The following is a 19674-nucleotide window of genomic DNA, read 5'->3' as shown; positions in this document are numbered from 1 at the left end:
TAAAGAAGGAAACTACTTCCTCAAGTAATCTTCTGTAAAAGATGAAGAAGAAACTGACATCCAGATACATAAACAGTATGCATTCTGTTAAAAGGAAAGAAAAAAAACTGATGCGACATTGAGTGTCCCCATATTGGTACACAAATTTTACATAGCCTCAAATCAAGTACATACTTAGTTTTCTGGTAGCATTAGAAGATGCTGTGCCACCTCAATTTAATGGACTTCAACTTAGCACATTTTGTTATTAAACGGACATATTTGAGTCCATACAAAAAACAAAAAATCAACAACTCTTACAATTAATCACGTCTACAAAATTAAAAGTGGGTGCCAAAGATGGAAGGAAATGCTACAATAAATAAAAAAATATGTTTCTTTTCTTGTAGCATTCCATTCCAGGGTTGGTACCCACGCTTTTATTTTTGTACATATGATTAATTGTTAGAGAATTTGGGTGTCTCAAAAAATTATTTTTTGCTTTTTAGTGCATTTTAATAAAAGCGTGTTTAAAGAAAGGGTTTATTTCATCCATTTTAGTTTTAAAGTTTTGACAGAAATTGTAACCAATTTATGACTGTAGCTAACGAAAAGCCAAAGAAGGTCTGAAAAAGCTGTAGTTATCAACTTATACTAACGAATCAAGGAAGGTATGAAAAATCCAAACAGTTATTCACTTTATACAAATCCTGGGATGCTGGGAGAGGTCACTATAGGGTAACTAGAGGTCACTGGTGACCTACTGATCATGTAAGGTTTTATTGTCACCAATTTTTGTCACCAAGATTGAGTAAACATGCACAATTTTAAGTCCATCAGACAAAGGGAACTGGTAAAAAATTGAGTTACAAGTTTTGACCCAAACTGACAGATAGACACAGAAGTCAAGTTAAGTAAGTGTGTACAATTCAAAGCATTTTTGTTTATAAGAATAATCTGGTATTATTGATAAAGTTATGGGAAGGTGGAATGAATGTGTCAAAACAGACGACCACTCATATATACTAGAGTAACCCCATATGTGTGCTACAGGCTTTAGGAAGTGCAACATAACATTTGAGACCAAAACTTTAAATGTTTGACCCTATAAGCATGTGTCAATTATTTCTAAGGTACTGACTGCTTCACTCATTTATGGAATTGATTGCTTGCATCACAAAAAGTCTGTACGCTCTATTTCTTTTTATTTTGTTTCTGGAAGAAAAATATGTGCAGTGATTCTTTCTTGTGAACTGAAAGTTCGAACTACAGTGTAATATTGGTTACATATAATGCACGAGCAATACACTATTAAATTTAACAGAAAAAATGAAGTTTTCATATTGAAAATAATATTGTAATACTTACCTGAACACCTGAATTAGCCCTGGTCACCTGACCAGTCCAAACATAACACCACTCATTTACCTACACTTGGGAAAATTTCAACTGCCAGCGTTACCAACGCTGCAGGTAAACATTCTTTACTGAGTTACCTGTCTACCGTTGGCATCACTGCTGCCAGAAGTCGGCCGGCAGATGGTTCCCACCTTCAATTGCCATAATCATTAATCACTGAAGAGGGGACGTGGGTGGGAGTTATTCAGGTGTTCAGGTAAGTATTACAACATTAGTTTTATTATGAAAACTTCATATTGTAATGCACTTCCTGAACACCTGAATTAGCCCGATTAACAATATTTACACGGAGGTGGGGTCAAATCTAGTATCAGCCTGACCTACTCTGAGGCATACGCAGGTCCAAAAGAGAAAGTACCTCGATGTCAGTCTCGTAAGTCTTGGTCTCGTCATTGTCAAGCTATCCTCTCATGTGATATATTATACCTCACGTGAATGGAGGGGAACTGAAGCCTCCCATGTGGCTATCTAGCCTCTCATGTATGGAAGAGAAGTTCCAAGGAGAGCTCTCCAACAATGTTCTCTGAAGGCTACTGGTGCCGAGTGTGTGCGAAGGATCGAAGGTTCTGTAGCATCACTGTACATTATGACTACTTACCCATATCAGGACACGACATTCAAGGCAACTGTTAACTAGTATGCACTGTAAAACTATTGAAAAAAAAACCTAATGCCTGAATCCCTACTTTGCCCTATGACCAGACTATTGCAACACCGCATTGGCTGCCACGAAAGGACCGAGTGAGAAACCCTCTTTCGACGAGAATTGGACGTCTCGGACAAAAAGACATAAACACAGATGTCGATTTCCATGTCGCTGCCTCTAGAATCGCCGACACCGAATAATTCCTAATTAAAGCTGCCGATGTCACCATGCCCCTGATACTGTGCGCTCTGGGGCGAGAATCGGTACTGACTGAACAAGCCGAATTACTAGAATTAGACTACGAAATGACTTTCCGTAAGAAGAAACTGATCGCATTCTTGGATATCACTCGAGACAGTATCCTCGGGGATACAAATAAAGCCTGTGGATGTGGAAGCAGTTTAGCGGTGCGGGCTAAATGACATTTCAAAACTCGCACCCTTTCGAACCCAAAAGGTTCAGAACCACCGCTAAATCCCACAAAGGGGCCCAAAGCGGGACTACTGGACGTTCGATTTTAAAGGACCTGAGGAGGTCGTGCAATAACCTACTACTGGAATCATTGAATAGGATAATTTTCTAGATTTCCTAAGAAACAAGAGGAAATCAGCAACCTTCGCTATTGTAGGACAAGAAACACTGTCCCCTTGCCTCCTACACCGCCACTGCCCACCTGACTTGGTACTATAATTTCCTGGTCAACTTTCTTAAACAAAAGGAGAGCTGCTGACCCACTGCTGAAGAGAGACCAGAGTTACGGGCTGCTTGCTGGACAGTCTCCAGGCAGCTGGCTTCAGCACATGAAGGTTCTTGTGGAAATAATGAAAATGTGGCTGTCTGAGTAGATCCTTCCTTTGTGGTAGGACAACCGGGGGCTCAGACATTTCTAAGAGGTCCAGGAACCAGGGTCTCTGCGGCCAGAATGGGGTTATTAATGTATCTGTGTGTTCCTGTAGTTTCTCAGCTTTATCAGCACCTGGTGTATCATGCTGAAGGGAGGGAAGGCATACACTTGCATATTGTCCCATGCGTGTAGCATTGCATCTGCCCTGCAGGACATGGGATTTGCTACTGGCAAGAAATAGACTGGAAGGCGATAATTCTACCTGGTAGCAAACAGGTCAACAGTAGCCAGCCATCTCCTCAGCAAGATTTGCACTTCTTCCTGTGCTAAGGTCCACTTCCTCCCTCGGACCTCCTGTGAACAACTCAAGGCATCCATTAATACATTGAGTTTCCCCGCAATAAACTGCAGAAGCAACGAAACATTGTGGATCTCACACCAGCGCAATATCCTCCGAGTGATCTGATTCAGAGTCGACGATCTTGTGCCCCTTCCTTTTTGTGATACGCTAATGCTGTAGTGCTGTCCGAAAAGAGCGCCACCACCTTTCCATTTACCAGCCGTACAAATTGCTTTAGAGCTTCTTCTACCACTCTTAGTTCCCTGAAATTGATCGAATCCTCCTGACCCGAAACCCTCCAAAGGCCCTTGGCTTGAGTTTTCTCTAGGCATCTGTATACAGATGAACGTTCCGAATCGGGGCGCTAGACTAATGCCAATGGTCAGATGACTTTCTTCTGACCACCACCAAAGATCCTCAAAACAGGAATCATCCCAGACTATCACTGGGCTCTCTTCCCGAAAGTCCTAGTGATTTCTGAGTCATACCTGTAGAGAGCACATCCGGAGATGAGAACCTGAAATCAGAAGGGACAGAGATGACAGCCTCCCTAACAAACTTCTCTTTTGCTGGCTGGGCTCGGTTCGACAAGAAGTTATCTACCTGCCTCAACCCAGTCAGCACTGTCTTGTGTTGGAAGAGCCTTTAAATGACGCGTCTGAATCACTACTCCTGAAAAGGTCTTTATATGGGAAGGAGAAAGCGAACTTATATGGGAAGGAGAAAGCTTCTTCCTTGGAGGAAGCCTGGATTAACCAATCATCCAGGTACGTACTACCTCCTCATGCGTAAGCCCTGACGATGCAAGATGGATGAAATTAGAGACATCATCCTCATTAACACCTGAGGTGCTGTAGTCAGCCCAAAGCATGAACTTTGAAGTGGAAAGACCCTTATGGACCTGCCAACCAAAGGAACCTCCAAGATTCCTGGTGTATTGACACCTAGAGGTAGGTGTCCTTGATTGAAATCTTGTAGTTGCAATTAAGCGATTGAGCCCCGAAAGGTCTATAATGGGCCTCCAAGTACCTCTTGCTTTAGAAGTCAAAAAGATTAGACTGTAAAAGCCTGGAGACGGGGGAGCTGGTTCTATCGCTACCTTGTCCAGTAGTGACCGAATCCCTGATGGATGACGGGGAATAGCTGGGAAGATGAACCGGGAGTCTGACGGAGGAGGAACAGAATGAAAAGGAATTCAGTACCCCTCTCTCAAAACCTCCACTATCTAACCTTCCGCACCCCACTTCTCCCAGGTGTCTGTGAAGTGGGACAGACAACCCCCACTGGTATCAATGAGGGTAACGTCTCCTATTTCCGAAAAACCCTTCTTACTCAACGAGGGTTGGAAGCACCCACTGAAGCTTTAGAAGAAAACCATACCTTCTCAGGTGACCTGGCAGGAGATCGTGAATCCATGTGTTTACCTGGCGAAGGAACACGGGAACCTTTGGGTGATTTGACACCCTCAGCCACTATGCGGATTATCGCCTGTTGAGATTCAACAGCTAACATTGATGAAACAAAGTTTACCATTGAAGCAACGTCCTTGTCCTTAAAAAGGCTGTTACAGAGTGAGAGAGGCGCCAATGAGAGAACTCTCTTGTGGATGTCCGGGAAGTGTGGAGGGAGGTGGCTCAGGAATATATACCTCCTCTTTTTCCTGATGAATGTCATACAGCCTGCCAAAATGTTGGCTTGATGAGCTAGCCCCATGGATGTGATATCATTTAATCTTATTAAACTTACTAATACAGTATTGATCAATATTAATATTTTAAAATTAGTAAATAATTTTTGTATAATAAAAATGTATTTATTCATGAAAATAACATCAAAATACACTAATTTGGGATTATTTATCGTCGGAAAAAACCGCAAATAGGTGAATCCCAAACAAATAATGGGTAGATAAGGTCCAGAGAGAAATCAGCGAATCTGTGAGTCCGCGAATCCGGAGAATGCGAATACGGGGAGCCCACTGTAGAAGAAAAAGAGGACAGAGACATTTAGAGTCAAATGGGAGAGATTTGAGAAAAAGTGAAAGAAAGTAGAAGAGAGGATTAGAGACATTTAGAGTCAAATGGGAGAGATTTGAGAAAAAGTGAAAGAAAGTAGAAGAGGGAGGAATTAAGAGTATGAGAGAAAGGGCTGTAGGACGTTCCGTCAGGACCCAGGGCACCTGTGGGAGTAGTAATGCACTACCACAGAAGCCAGGGTCCCTTATCCCCATACTCACCTGCCTATTAGATGAAGGAACTCTGGAAAGAAGCGCTTCTACCAACTAGTTCAACTAGTTCAACGGCACCCTTGAGCCAGATGAAGGGTTACCTGCAATACCATATAACGGCTTCCATCTGGGAAGCAAACCCAAATCTTGTTTCCCCGACCCTACTACCGAAGCCAACCGAGCATCTGCTTCCCTCTCCCTCAATGCCTGCTCCACCCTATCAAACCAAGGTAGTTTACATGAAGTATGAAGAAACGTAGATTTTGTTGAGTAATATTGGTCCCCCCTTATTCGTGGGGATGCGTACCAGACCCCTCCGGAATAGTTAGAACCCTCGAATAGTTGGAACCCCTATAAAATTGCTGAGAACAGCCTATTTTGTTAGTTAAAATTCAAGAAAAACCCACTAAAAATTTTCATACGTACTTGGTTTTTTAAATAGTTTTATCACAAAAAGTGAACTTAATGATGAAACTGATAAAAAGACCCAGGAACTTGTGGATATTTCTCATAGAAAAATACCAAGAATGTGTGCATTTTCCGCGAATAATGCAGGGAAACGTTCCCGAGAGAAATCCCCGAATGTGTGAGTCAGCGAATCCAGAGAACGCGAATATGGGGGGTCCACTGTACGTATAGCTCTTGAAATATGGCCTGGTTAGGTTTCGATGGTTCTTCCGCAACCTTGGACTGCGGAAATAGATAGTGAATGAACTCGACCATTCACTTATATTCGCTCTCTCCTGCATAATGAAAACACGAATCTGAAACCGGGCCTTTGTCCTCTCCAGAGAGTTCCTTGTCTATCTCATCTGGCCATAAAGGAGCAGAAAAAGAGGAAGTATGAACCTCCCAAATTACCTAATTCTGAGAAAGGGGAACCCAGCACCTCCGAACCCCTACCTTTCCTACCTAAGCCTACTGGTAACGACCCCAAGCCAACCGCAAAGGATTGCGCCAAACTTTTGTCGCCCCCAATCACTGACGTAACACCTGGCACAGCCAAACTGTCCATGAAAGTTTGCGTCACACCTCCACCAAGCATGCCTGGTACCAACCTGCCTGAGGTGAATGACCCCGGTTGTGCAACCCCGCCCTCACTGTAGCCAAACCTACCCAACCTGGGTTCTGCGAAGCCGAAGGAACCAGGTCCGGAGCGAAACATGTCAGATAACCCGCACCAGAGCCAATGAGCGGAGAAGCCGCAATACCTATATCACCTGGGAAACTCGTCTTAGAAGGACGACACCCACAACCGTGGAAACTTCAAAGGCAGAAGAGGGAGTTCCAACCCACGATAGCCGACACCGAAACCGAACCCGAACCAACACCAAAACTCTTATTCCAAATGCCTGTACCGCCCTGAACAGGAGAAGAGAAAGCCAAAGAAGGAGGAGGAATGAAAGAAGAAGTCACACTTTGAACCACCATTGGTCCCCTGATTGCAGAAGTTGGACAGGTAGCCGATATGACCATCGGGCCCGCACTTAACGTAGAGGTTAAAACTGGACTGTGATCTACTGAAAGCAACGTAACTAATGAATGCCTATTCCCGGCTATTCCTGTAGGCCGAGGAAACGTTGCGGAGAGCAAACCTGTGGGAATTTGAGGAGCCAAACTCTCAAAGGGGCCTGATGTGCCTGCTCCATACCCAACGACTTGTTGCCTAAGCCTGTAGGCTGATTTGAACTAAACGTATTGACCAAATTCCCTTCCTTGGATATGGTAGGGTCAGGTCCGGTAGTAGTAAGTAGGGAGGAATCCCCTTCATCGTCAAAGGTTCCTTTCCCTTCGGGGATTAGCTCAGAGCTTTTCTCCGTTGAGAGCTTATTGGATAAGACTCCTTTTAACTTAGTGGAGTATAATGCAAATTTCTTAGGCCTCTCTCAGGGGTACAGACAATATTAAGTCAGTGTTTTCACCTGGGGCTTCCTACATTCAGGATCATTTTCTCATAAATTTCCTTGAATTTACAAATGAAATGTATCTGGATTATCGGGGAAATGAATCTATATATTTGTTATCCTTGAAAAGGATGGCTTTTTCTTCTTCTTTCGTCTCCTCTTCAAAAAAAAGAGCACCGGAAACCAGGGATGAAACTTAACCTGGGAAAACAGACATTGCTGGAGGCACGCCCCTGTAAGATATCTGAGAATATACCGATGAAGATACTGAAGGAGGCACCGAAATGTAATTCGAAAAGGAAGAATGAGAGAAGTCTGTTTAGAAGGTAAAGCAATTGGAGTAACTACCGAGGCATGTGGAAAGAGCGAAGATGAAGAGGAGACGAAAGAAGAAGAAAAAGCCATCCTTTTCAAGGATAACAAATATATAGATTCATTTCCCCGATAATCCAGATACATTTCATTTGTAAATTCAAGGAAATTTATGAGAAAATGATCCTGAATGTTAGGAAGCCCCAGGTGAAAACACTGACTTACTAATTGTCTGTACCCCTGAGAGAGGCCTAAGAAATTTGCATTATACTCCACTAAGTTAAAAGGAGTCTTATCCAATAAGCTCTCAACGGAGAAAAGCTCTGAGCTAATCCCCGAAGGGAAAGGAACCTTTGACGATGAAGGGGATTCCTCCCTACTTACTACTGCCGGACCTGACCCTACCATATCCAAGGAAGGCTTAACGGACTTAACACGTGACAAACTAGCAGCAGGGAACACAAATTCTGAGGAATCCAAAGGAGAACCAGTCCTACCAGGGTTGAAATCAAAATTCGAAGAGAGCTGTCCTTGCAACTTCTCTTCCAATACATCTACACTAGAGTCCCTAACTGTATTCGTCTCGCCTACTGCTAACTTACTTTTACAACTTACACTTTCAGGGGAAAAGTGGAAATCTGCCACTGACACTACCTGCTCCGTGCCGGGGGTTAGGGCTCACCCTACCCTTCAGGTCTATGGTTCTCTATGACCCCTGGCACCCGTTAGGGCTGGTTCTAAAACAGGCAGGGGAGCTGAAAGAGAACAATTAGAAATTGGTTCCATATTACTAGAATCTTTATCCTCATTAAATTTTTCCAATAAATTAGAAAAAAAAGACTTGTCATACTAGAAGACTGCCTGTCCTCTAGTTTCTTAAAAAGCACGGACTCCAAATCCTCTAACTCTGCCTTCTTAGGCTCAGTAGCTACCTTGCATTTGCCCTTGGCTGCTAGTGCCTTCCTATGCTTTAAATATCCTTCTATCTGGTCTGTTGACGAGTCCCTACACTTATCACATCTTTGATTTAAACTACATTGCACCTTTCTACAGCTATTACACATAGAATGTCAATCGTGTCAGAGGGTACTCAACGTTTATTAGGCAAAAATCCACAGGAGAAATCTAAAACGTAATCCAAAACGAAATCCTAGTCGACAACAACAGGTCTCTTCTGAAATTTGCTGTAGGGGTTGGGCTGAGAGACCAAAAAATGTTCGCTTGCAACAGGATGCGTCCTATCCATCGAGCAAACAAAAAGCAATTTCTGGCAGCAGTATTGCTAATGGTAGACAGGTAACTCAGTAAACAATGTTTACCTGCAGTGTTGGTAACACTGGCAGTTAAAATTTTCCCAAGTGTGGGTAAATGAGTGGGGTTATGTTCAAGCTAGTCAGGTGACCAGGGCTAATTCAGGTGTTCAGGAAGTGTATTGCAATAAGTATTGTCTTTAAAAAGTGAAAGCGTCACTCTTAGTTCACCTCACAGTCATGTGCTCAAAATCCCGAGACATTTGGTTTAAAAAAAAGTACAAATGCACATGTCTGTGTACAATATTTCAGAACACGCAATTACACTACTGAAAATCATTGTTAACCAAACATATAAAAACAGTTCCTTATGTAACTTTTGTAAATGATTTTGTCAATCTCTGTTTTGCTATGCAGGCTTGAGAACATACTCTAAAATCGTAATTTTGAAGCTATGAGAAATCCATTTTCACTTGTGCATGCATCAGAGAACTGGAAATCATTGTTAACTGAATACATAAAAATAGCTCCTTATATAAATTTTTTTAACTGTACCACGCTTTTATGTTTAATTTTACTACCATGTAATCTAAAACTCTAAGACTTTTTGTTGCAAAAAGTATAATTGTACTTTTGTGTGCACTAAAGAACAGGAAATCATTGTTAATCAAACATAAAAACAGCTCCTCACATGAATCTTTTTAACTGATTGCACTATGCTTCTTTGTTTCATATGTGAACATGTGCTTTGAAATTCTAAGAAATTAATTGTTCATCATATTTTAAAAGAAATAGGTAATATTTTTCCCTTCCCTTCCATAAAGTATACATGTGTCACCCCGATCTCGCATATCATATGACCCCCAAATTTTCACCCTTAAAAATTATTTTATCACATATCTCACGTATCATGCGAGTTAAATTTACAAGACCTAACTCCTTTCCCTCCATCTCTTTTATCCATCTCATCTTCTAGTTAAGTTTAAAAAAGTAAAAGAGAATGCCAAAAGTATCACTAGTAATGATATAGTACTTGTTTTGAAAATGCAGACAGCCAGATACAGCTGATTTGCTATGAACAACCGAATCTGATAACAACAGCCTTTTTGCTTGCATTTCAACCATCGAACGATAGAAAAAAATTACGTAGTTATGTTACAAATGACGTTAAGGAGAATAGGACTTATATATTTTTACATTACTATATCCTTACTCACTATGGATAAAAGATTGGCAAGGGCATATACTGCTAAATTTAATTTGTAAGTTTTAGCTGAAGTTGAGGAAAGAATGTCGATCCACTAACGACTATTACTGTGCATTGGCAACGTGGATGAAACACTCATAAACTTCAGTATTCGTACCATTAAAGTCGACTGTAAACAAAATTTGAGAGAAAAGTGTTTTAAACAAAACTACTGGGCATGAAAGAACGCATTTTACTGTTTTCACTCCAATAAAAGATAAATTTGTAAAGCTCATAGTATTCCGAAGAGATCAAGTGAAAATATCAAATGGAATCTGTTGATTTTTGTTTATGCAATAAACATGCCCTCAGCGCCATCTACTAACGAAAGAGATAACTAAATTTTGTTCACAAATTATACGTTTTTAAGTGATATTTCAACTTGAAAAACACTTTGTATAACGTAAATAACCACGTCCCATTATAATAGAGTATCTTGAGATTCATTTGCGCTAACTATGTAGAAGCAAGGAAGTCCCTTAGATTTGAGTTCAATACAGCAAAACAAACTTACCTCGCAATCGCCCTCAGCTGATTTCCAAATCAGAACATTGATTGCTATACAGTAGAGACCCGGTTCACGACCGTATTAGAACTCGACATAATCGGATTTCGCCACTAAATTTCCAATAAACTTTGTACCTGTTTTCAACCAAAAAACCAGTTTCCGACCCCCGACCATATGATGTTTGTAAACAAAACTGGTTCCGCCAGCCGCCGCTAGTTGGCGTCATCCAGTGCTACCAAATGTAGCATAATTTCATGTTTTTTAGCATAATTTGACCCAAGAATTGGAGCTTAGCATAATTTCTTTCACACTTAGGGTTCTAGTACAATTTTAGAATGTATTTTCACTAAAATTTTAAATAAAATGCAGAAAATTCCTCAATTTCATACACAGCTATAGTGAATGTATCTTCATAGTGAAATTGCCTCAAAAGCAGCACTAACAAATGAGTTAATTGCTAAGTTTGAACCCAACTAAGGAATGTTAAATTTTGTGAATATAAATAAATACCCACAGTGGCATGACAAACGATCAGTAAAGTGTTAATAATGTTTTTTCTTCATGAGTAAAGAATTACTTTTTTTCATTTTTAGGTTTTATTTTTTTCAGTAGTTATCAAAATTTTAATTATGTCTGAAGTGATTTTCACACAATTTTCAAGTATTTATTCATTGTGTATGTGATCTGTTAAAGAAAAATAGTGTTTCAGTGGCATGATAATGATCAAGTAATAAGTACGTATGTTTTTCTTCGAGTAGAGACTGGTTTGTTTGTTTACCTTTTTTTTAGTTTTAATTTTTCAGTAAATATCAGTAAATAACAAAATGTTATATTTGAAGTAATTTTCACACATTTTCAAGTATTTATTAATTGTTTATGTGACCTGTTAAAGAAAAATGGTTCTGAGTGGCATGATAATGATGCAGTAATAAGTAAAATTTGTTGTTTTTCTTCACATTTGTATGTGTGATCTTCACACATTTGTCAAATAGTACAATAGTGATTGCATATCAAATAGTGTACTAGTGATTGCGTATGTGATCTATTAAAGAAAAATGGTGTTTTATTACGAGTTTCCTAACATGTAAAGATCATCAAATTATTAGTTATAATATTGTCTGTTCGTCACTTTGTATCATTTCACCTAATATATAAATGTTTTAAATTTCCATTACATCGTTGTTTTAGCTCAAATGTATTAGAGAAATGAGATAATGATAGATTAATAGCATAATTCTGGCACAAAATTGCACCATATTTGGCATAAATTCTTGCTTGGACCGACTAGCATAATTTAGCAAAACGGTTGGTAATACTGGTGACGCCACTCAGCATTGTTTAAAGTCCGCAACTAATGTTTACAAACATTCAAACATGTGTCATGTCTTGTACACCTTGCGCGCATTTCGTTTGCTTTTTCGGTGGTATCAACTCTATATGCAGTTACCTTTTGATTCATCATGGGTCCCAACATTACTACTGGCTATCTATTAAAACCTTTTGCTATTGTTAATCTCTGAAATAATGGAAAAGTGTTTACATGGCATCTCGCGTTTTCCTTCTTCAAAATGTTTCCATCATTTCCAACTCCAAAATAAACCTTGTTTCGTCTATCCTCTCCTCTGCATGAAAGTGACGAGCGAAAAAAAAGATTTAATCAAGCACCCTTGCTTGATTTTTTTTCAAGCGTAGACATATTCTAAAACCATGCTCACACTTGAGGCGCGCATTTCAGTAGCAAATGCAATACGTATTTAAGTGTTAGGTTTGGAGTGAAGGCAATGTTACATACGTAGGTTACATGTGCGGTTCGGTAGCGAATGCAATCTTTAAGCTTTGTTAAGCTTGCCGGTAAAGAAGAAGTTAGTCATAGCTTATATCAGAGAAGCCACTATGCCATATTAAGTGCGTAGTAATTAAGAAATTAAGAAGAATCTTTTATGTCGTACTGTAATACGTCAATGTTTACATGTAAGATTTGGTAGTGAAACCAGTTACATACGTAACATGTTCGGTTCGGTAGCAACGCAATCTAAGCTATTTAAGCGTGCCGGTAAAGAAGAGGTTAGCCTTAGGTTAACTCAGAATCCGCTACAGTATACATTAATTATAGAAATTAAGTAGATTCTTTTATGTCTACTGTAAAAATACGTCATTGTTTACGTGTGAGATTTGGTAGTGAAACCACTGTCACATACGTAACGTGTGCCGTTCGGTAGCGAACGCAATCTTAATCTTTGTTAAGCTTGCTGGTAAAGAGGAGGTTAGCCTTAGCTTAATCAGAGAAGCCACTATGGTATAGAATAATTATAGAAATTAAGACGATTCTTTTATGTCTACTGTAAAAAGACGTCAATGTTTACGTATGAGGTCTGGTAGTGACACAGTTTACATATGCAACGCGTGCGCGGTAATGAACGCAATCTGTATGCTTTGTTTATAAGCGTCATCGTAAAAAAAAAAAGAGGTTAGCTTGATATTAAACTCAAGAGATGCTGGTACGTAATGGTATAGTAATTAAAGACATTAAGAAGATTCTTTTACTTATACGTACGTATATATGTACCATGCAGTACCATAATAATTGTCAAAGTCCAATAAGCTTGAAACCAGCCCTGATATTGGACAATTTGCCGTAAAAGACGCACCTTTCTTATAAGGACATTTATGAAACAAAATTGTTAGCATCATAACATTACATTTACTGAAAGATAATTTTCAAGCGATTTTGTATAGAGTATTGCAGTCGACTCCGAAAAAAGATTTACCATAAATTAATATCGAATGTAAACGTTTCTAGGCTTATAGCGAGATATGGTCTGTTTACTACCATAGTCCCGATATAAACCACCAGGGCTGCGCTATGGTTTGTTTACATCCTTAAATGCCGACTTACTGTAGGCAAATTTTTGCAAGTTTTTGATAAATATAAATTGGGTTTAATTTTAATAGTTTATTAATTTACTGTAATAATTAGACTTGCTTTTCAATGTTTTTATTATGTTAGCAACACGTTTTATGCCTACCCACTACACTACATTCTACTTACTATTTACCTAGGTAGCCTATGGATTCTTGGTCAACAATCGGTTGGACGCAGGCTAGTTTTCTTTTATACTGTATATTATACATTTAAAATTATAAATATACGTTTAACATGATATTTATTTAACTTTTAACTTATTTAGTTGTAATTTACATGTAATGTATTGTATAAAAAGGCAAGGTTAGGGTAATAACTGATGGTCAAGAACGGATTAATCCATTTTCAGTTATTTCTTATGGAAAAACTTGATTCAGTTCTCGAAATAATCGAATTTCGATGCTCCTTCTGGAACGAATTATCGTCGAGAACCGAGGCTCTACTGTATTTGTAATTTATAATACAAACAAATAGTAATATGAAAATTCATATAATATTACTAGATTTAGTGAAGTAAAGCATAACTTTTTAAACGATCCGTGGAAAAAATGCATATCCATTATGTTTGTATTTATCATACAATATCAATATGTGATTATTACATATACTAATTTTATATCTCATGTATGATGCGACTCACTTAAAATTAGCTCCAAAATTAGGTCTTCAAAAGTTGTATGATATGTGAGTATATACAGTATATTATTGTAAATTTCATGCTTCATATTGGTGATGAGTCAAAACAAAAGAGGAAGTGCTTATAGACTCCTAGAAGTTAGACCTTCCGAACCAGTTAGAACAAAATTTATGGATTGTTGCTCATGTCTGAGAACATTTTAGTTGCAGTAGGCAATCAGGGAGCAACATGTGAAATGCCAGCTACTAAGTGTGGCTTTGTCAAATAATACAGCTCTGATGCCCTGAAACTTCATACTGCTATGGCGCACACAAGGCAATCTACCAGAGCAAATATGCGAAAAATGAGGAACCTGCGTATAGGAGGATTATGTAACAATGAAATACAGGTGTAATAATAAGTGAAACAGATACAGAAGCAGCATCCAATGGGTGGCTATGATGTTTCTATACCTGGTATGGGTTACTTGACTGGAAAAAAAACAGAACCTTTATGTCCAAAGTTCTTGGATCTGCTAAACAAAAGAATGAACAGTCCTCGTGCAAATTTACAACTTTGATGAGACTGACTTGTTTTTGAAGCCTCTACATGAAAAAACATGAAAGCAATGGCAGGAAGTCATGATGTCCTTGGCCTGAAGCAAGGCAAACAAAGGATTTTGGTACCTTGTTTTGCCAATGCTGATGGCTTTCACCACCTCAAGCTGCATTGATGGAACAGCAAACAGCCATGGGCCATAAAGAACATACCCTTGCTGCCACCCTATTACAGTATTTTATCACATAAGGCATGATTCACAATGAGTATTATAAAGTCCTACTTCTTAATCCTTGCATTCAATGAGATAGGGAACTATCTAGAAGAAGTACTTAAAAATCCATCCAGCCTGTGTCAGAGCCATCATCCTGATGGAAAACTGTGCTGCACACCTGTCTGAGATCTAATGACAGAAGATGGCAGGATTAAGTGAATTTTTTTCCCTGAAAATACATCATCTTTAATGCAGTTTATAGACCAGGGGGTAATTTATGTTACTGAGTGGTCAGTACTGAACAATGTTTTTGAATGAAGAAGATAGCAGAGGAAAGAAGACTCTTGAAAATTAAAATCAGTACAACTTGTAGTTTGTCATACAGAACTGGACAGCAGCATGGGAAGCTCTGATACAAAGTACTGTACAATGAGCACTGCATGGAAGAAGCTGATGGAGGGCACTGAAGAAGTTCAAGACTGGTAGACTTGAATCCCATGATTTCCATGCTGCCTTCCAAAAGATGGTCAAAATCCTAAACTGACAAAAAAATCAAAGATTGGCTAGAAGAGGACTATGGCAACTGGGATCATCATTTACCAACAAACAAGGTCGGGAAGTAGTGTGAGTCAGCCAATAATGAGGACGACGAAAATGACAGAGCCATCTGGGCCACCCAAAAAGCTCTAGGGGCACATGCAGATAAATATATCAATTTGCTTAACCCTTAAACGCCGACTGGACGTATTTTACGTCGACATTTTTTGTCTCTCGGGTGCCGACTGGACGTATTTTACGTCGGTATACAAAAGTTTTTTTAAAAATTCGCGGAAAAATACTTTTAGGCCTACCAGCCGAAAGCTCTTGAATCACGCGCCTTGGGGGATGCTGGGGGTTCACGGATCGAGGTGTTGTTTTGTTTACAATCGTTACGCAGGCGCGCAAGCGCGAATTTCTTTCTTGCCGCACTAAAAAGTATCTGTGACACATCTCGGAAATTATTTCGTCACTTTGACATAATTTTTTTACCATTTTAAATTAGCCGTTACATAGACTATTATATATGAAAATTTGCGCATTTTTGTGTAGAATACAACAAAAAAATACTCATGATTGTAGCTTTTATCAGTTTTGAGATATTTTCATATAAATAACGATAAGTGCCAAAATTTCAACCTTTGGTAAACTTTGACTCTACCGAAATGGTCGAAAAACGCAATTGTAAGCTAAAACTCTTATATTTTAGTAATATTCAATCATTTAACTTAATTTTGCAACTAATTGGAAGTCTCTAGCACAATATTTCGATTTATGGTGAATTTATGAAAACTCTTCCGAAAATAATCATACATGCGATTGTGGTAATGTTTGCACCATGTTAAATTAGCCGTTACATAAAGTTTTATATATGAAAATGTGCGCAATTTCATGCACAATACAACTAAAAACAACCCATGGTTGTAGCTTTTATCAATTTTGAAATATTTTCATATAAAAAATGATAAGTGACAAATTTTCAACCTTCGGTCAATTTTGACTCTACCGAAATGTCGAAAAAAAACGCAATTGTAAGCTAAAACGCTTATATTCTAGTAATATTCAAGCATTTACCTTCATTTTGCAACAAATTGGAAGTCTCTAGCACAATATTTCGATTTATGGTGAATTTATGAAAAAAATAACATTTTCTTTACGTCCGCGCGGTAACTCTTCCGAAAAAATCATACGTGCGATTGTGGTAATGTTTGCACCATTTTAAATTAGCCGTTACATAACGTTTTATATATAAAATGTGCGCAATTTAATGTAGAATACAACTAAAAATAGTTGAGGTTGTAGCTTTTCTCATTTTCGAAATATTTGCATATAAATCACGATAAATAGAAAAAAAACCACGTTCGGTCAAATTTGACTCTACCGAAATGGTCGAAAAACGCAATTGTAAGATAAAACTCTTACATTCTAGTAATATTCAGTCATTTATCTTCAATCGTGAAACAAACTCGAAGTCTCTAGCACAATATTTAAATTTATGGTGAATTTTAAAAAAAAAACTTTCCTTCCCTCCACGCGCGGATTCTCCGCCACAAATCTCCGAAATGCGTAAGTCCCATTCTCGGAATATTTGCTCCGTTTCATATTAGGCATTTCATAGAGTTTTATATATGAAAATGTGCGCAATTTTATGTAGAATAAAACGAAAAATATTTGAAAGTTGTAGCTTTTCTTATTTCCGAAATAATTGCATATAAAAAAATATATATAAAAAAAATTTGACATATGGTCAACTTTAACTCGTCAGATATGGTCGAAAACTGCATTTGTAAGCTAATATTCTTACAGTATAGTAATATTCAATCATTTTTATTCATTTTGAAAGAAATTGGAAGTCTCTAGGGACAATATTTAGATTTATGGCTGAATTTTTTTGAAAAAATATGTGTTTACGTCTGCGCCTGTTAACGGGAAATTCATGCATTATTTTGTGATAATATTTTCTCTGTGTTGCATTTTATCGTTTACAATTTGTTATTATACCAAAATGATTGCAATTTAGTGTACATTACAACGAAAAAAAAAGTAACTTGTTACCTTCAACCGTTTTGCGCACAGCGCGATTTGAATACAATTATATATGAAATTTCGTTTTTGCGCTATCATATATCGCATTATTTATATATGATAATGATAATATTTTTCATTTCTGATGGTTGCATACTAAACTTCAGGCAATGACAAAAAAAGGAGCCAAAAATGAACTCTTAATCTTCAAAACTAAGCGCGCTATGATTTTTTGAAAAAAATATTTTTTCCGCTCCCGCGCTCACTCTGAAACGTCTCCGGCACACGGGAGACATTTTTTTTTACCGCTTCGGCGTTTAAGGGTTAATATCCTTATCCCTGAACAAATTGCATTATGTAAATCAGTAATCCCTGGTGTATGATGGATCATAAGGGAATCATGTAATATGTATTTTTGCACAAAGTATACAGTATGTATTTTTATATGGTTTGGTATTTTAGAAGACAGTATACATTGTTAATGGTCTGCCATTTATATTCTATTACCTTCAAGGTAAGACTACACCATATTTTAATGTACAAGGTAATATTCAATATGGTTTGGGATTTTTACTGACATCTATGAAATGCACTGCTGTGCTGTATGTACATTATTTAATCTTTTTGCTTGTTTAGTGTGCATTTATACATATATACATACACACTATCATATAACATTTGGAAACAATATGCACGCACTGCTGTCGCTTTCTCTTTCAAATGAATTTTTTTATAAAAAAACTTACAGTAATGTTACTTTGATTTTTTACATTCCATGACCTTTGATTACAGCGTTTTACATATCTTATAAGCATAAGCAAGTACAGTAGAACGACATTTTTGGTAGGCTGTACATATTTATGGAACAATTCATTTTGCAGATCTCTCTCTAAATTCTACTAAGTATATTAACATCCTAATTGATGATAATTATAAAATACATAGTTAAGATGAGCTATTGATTGCTTTAAATGAATTTGCTGAACACTTATAGGCTAATGTTTCTTATATCTGGATGGTGTGCCTTGCTGATCACAAAAGTAAGCCATATACATAGTATTGTATCCCTTAAGAAAACTAAGTTCATTTTCCTACATATCATACAATATGACTGAAGGAATATTTACAAAAGAAAATAGCAGTGTGTGTGTGTGTGTGTGTGTGTGTGTGTGTGTGTGTGTGTGTGTGTGTGTGTGTGTGTGTGTGTGTGTTATTAACTATAAAAAGATTCACAGAATATCTTAAAAACAGCCTTATGCTTCTAATGGAGGTCCTGTATAGCTGTTTTCTCAAAATAATTATTAATCTTACCATTGTGCAAATGGTCTGTGAAATTAATGCTACTATATAGATTCCAAAGAATATCCAAAGCTTCTGCACTTGTACATTAATGTACATTTTATTTTCAAACTTTCCTAAAGTTTACCCACAATAAAACAAACTTCCAAACATAAAAATACTGAATTTCCCCTTTTCTAAAAACCTTAAATGTAACTTTAATAAATATTTCATAAGTAAAAAAACTGAAAAGCACACCTTCCCAAGCTTAAATGAAGATGAACTTGACCAAATTCTCATTCCCAAAGTTTAAAATATGAAATGTTTAGAAAAAGAAAGTTCTACTCACAGCAGAGAGAGTCTTCAATATCAGGAGAGGTGACTGCACCCACAGTGGAGACTCCAGTAAATGGCTGCACATAATTGGAAGGAAATACACCAATAATTCCATTTATAGTCCCTTTCCACCATGCTGCATCTTCTTTGTCAATAACAGAGATGATGGCACCAGCTTCAAATGTCAGCTCATCCTCATTCATAGCTGTGTATGGATACAGAGCTTCTACTTGCTCAGCAAAACCTGTAAGCAGACACCAAAGTAATTCTAACAAAATAAAGAAACCAATAATATTTAGACTAAAAGACAATTCAAAATTAACAAAGGAATAAATTTGTTATTCTCAACCAACTTCATCTAAAAATACACTTAAGTCAACTTAAAAACCCCTAATCAGATGATGAAAATCAGTCAAGCACAAAAAAACTACTTACATAACAGAATTAAAAACTTTTATCAATCAATATAATCTAAATATGATTCATCAGTTTAAATAGACTAGGAGCTTCAA

At 37.8% G+C, this 19674-nt stretch overlaps 1 protein-coding gene across 15 annotated transcripts in view; it reads right to left on the bottom strand.

The window, feature by feature from the left end:
* LOC135222896 (intersectin-1-like) overlaps positions 1–19674 on the bottom strand; it is a 553230-nt gene that overhangs the window by 197709 nt on the left and 335847 nt on the right. For all 15 annotated transcript variants that reach the window (XM_064261271.1, XM_064261270.1, XM_064261274.1 and 12 more), the window contains one exon: positions 19176–19406. In XM_064261271.1, coding sequence (XP_064117341.1) covers positions 19176–19406 — 231 coding nt within the window. The remainder of the gene's footprint in view (positions 1–19175; positions 19407–19674) is intronic.

The sequence above is a fragment of the Macrobrachium nipponense genome, chromosome 8, assembly GCF_015104395.2.
Source record: "Macrobrachium nipponense isolate FS-2020 chromosome 8, ASM1510439v2, whole genome shotgun sequence".
NCBI classification, from domain to species: Eukaryota; Metazoa; Arthropoda; class Malacostraca; order Decapoda; family Palaemonidae; genus Macrobrachium; species Macrobrachium nipponense.
The sequence above is the reverse complement of the archived record's forward strand: the minus strand, read 5'-3'. Positions and strand labels throughout refer to the sequence as shown.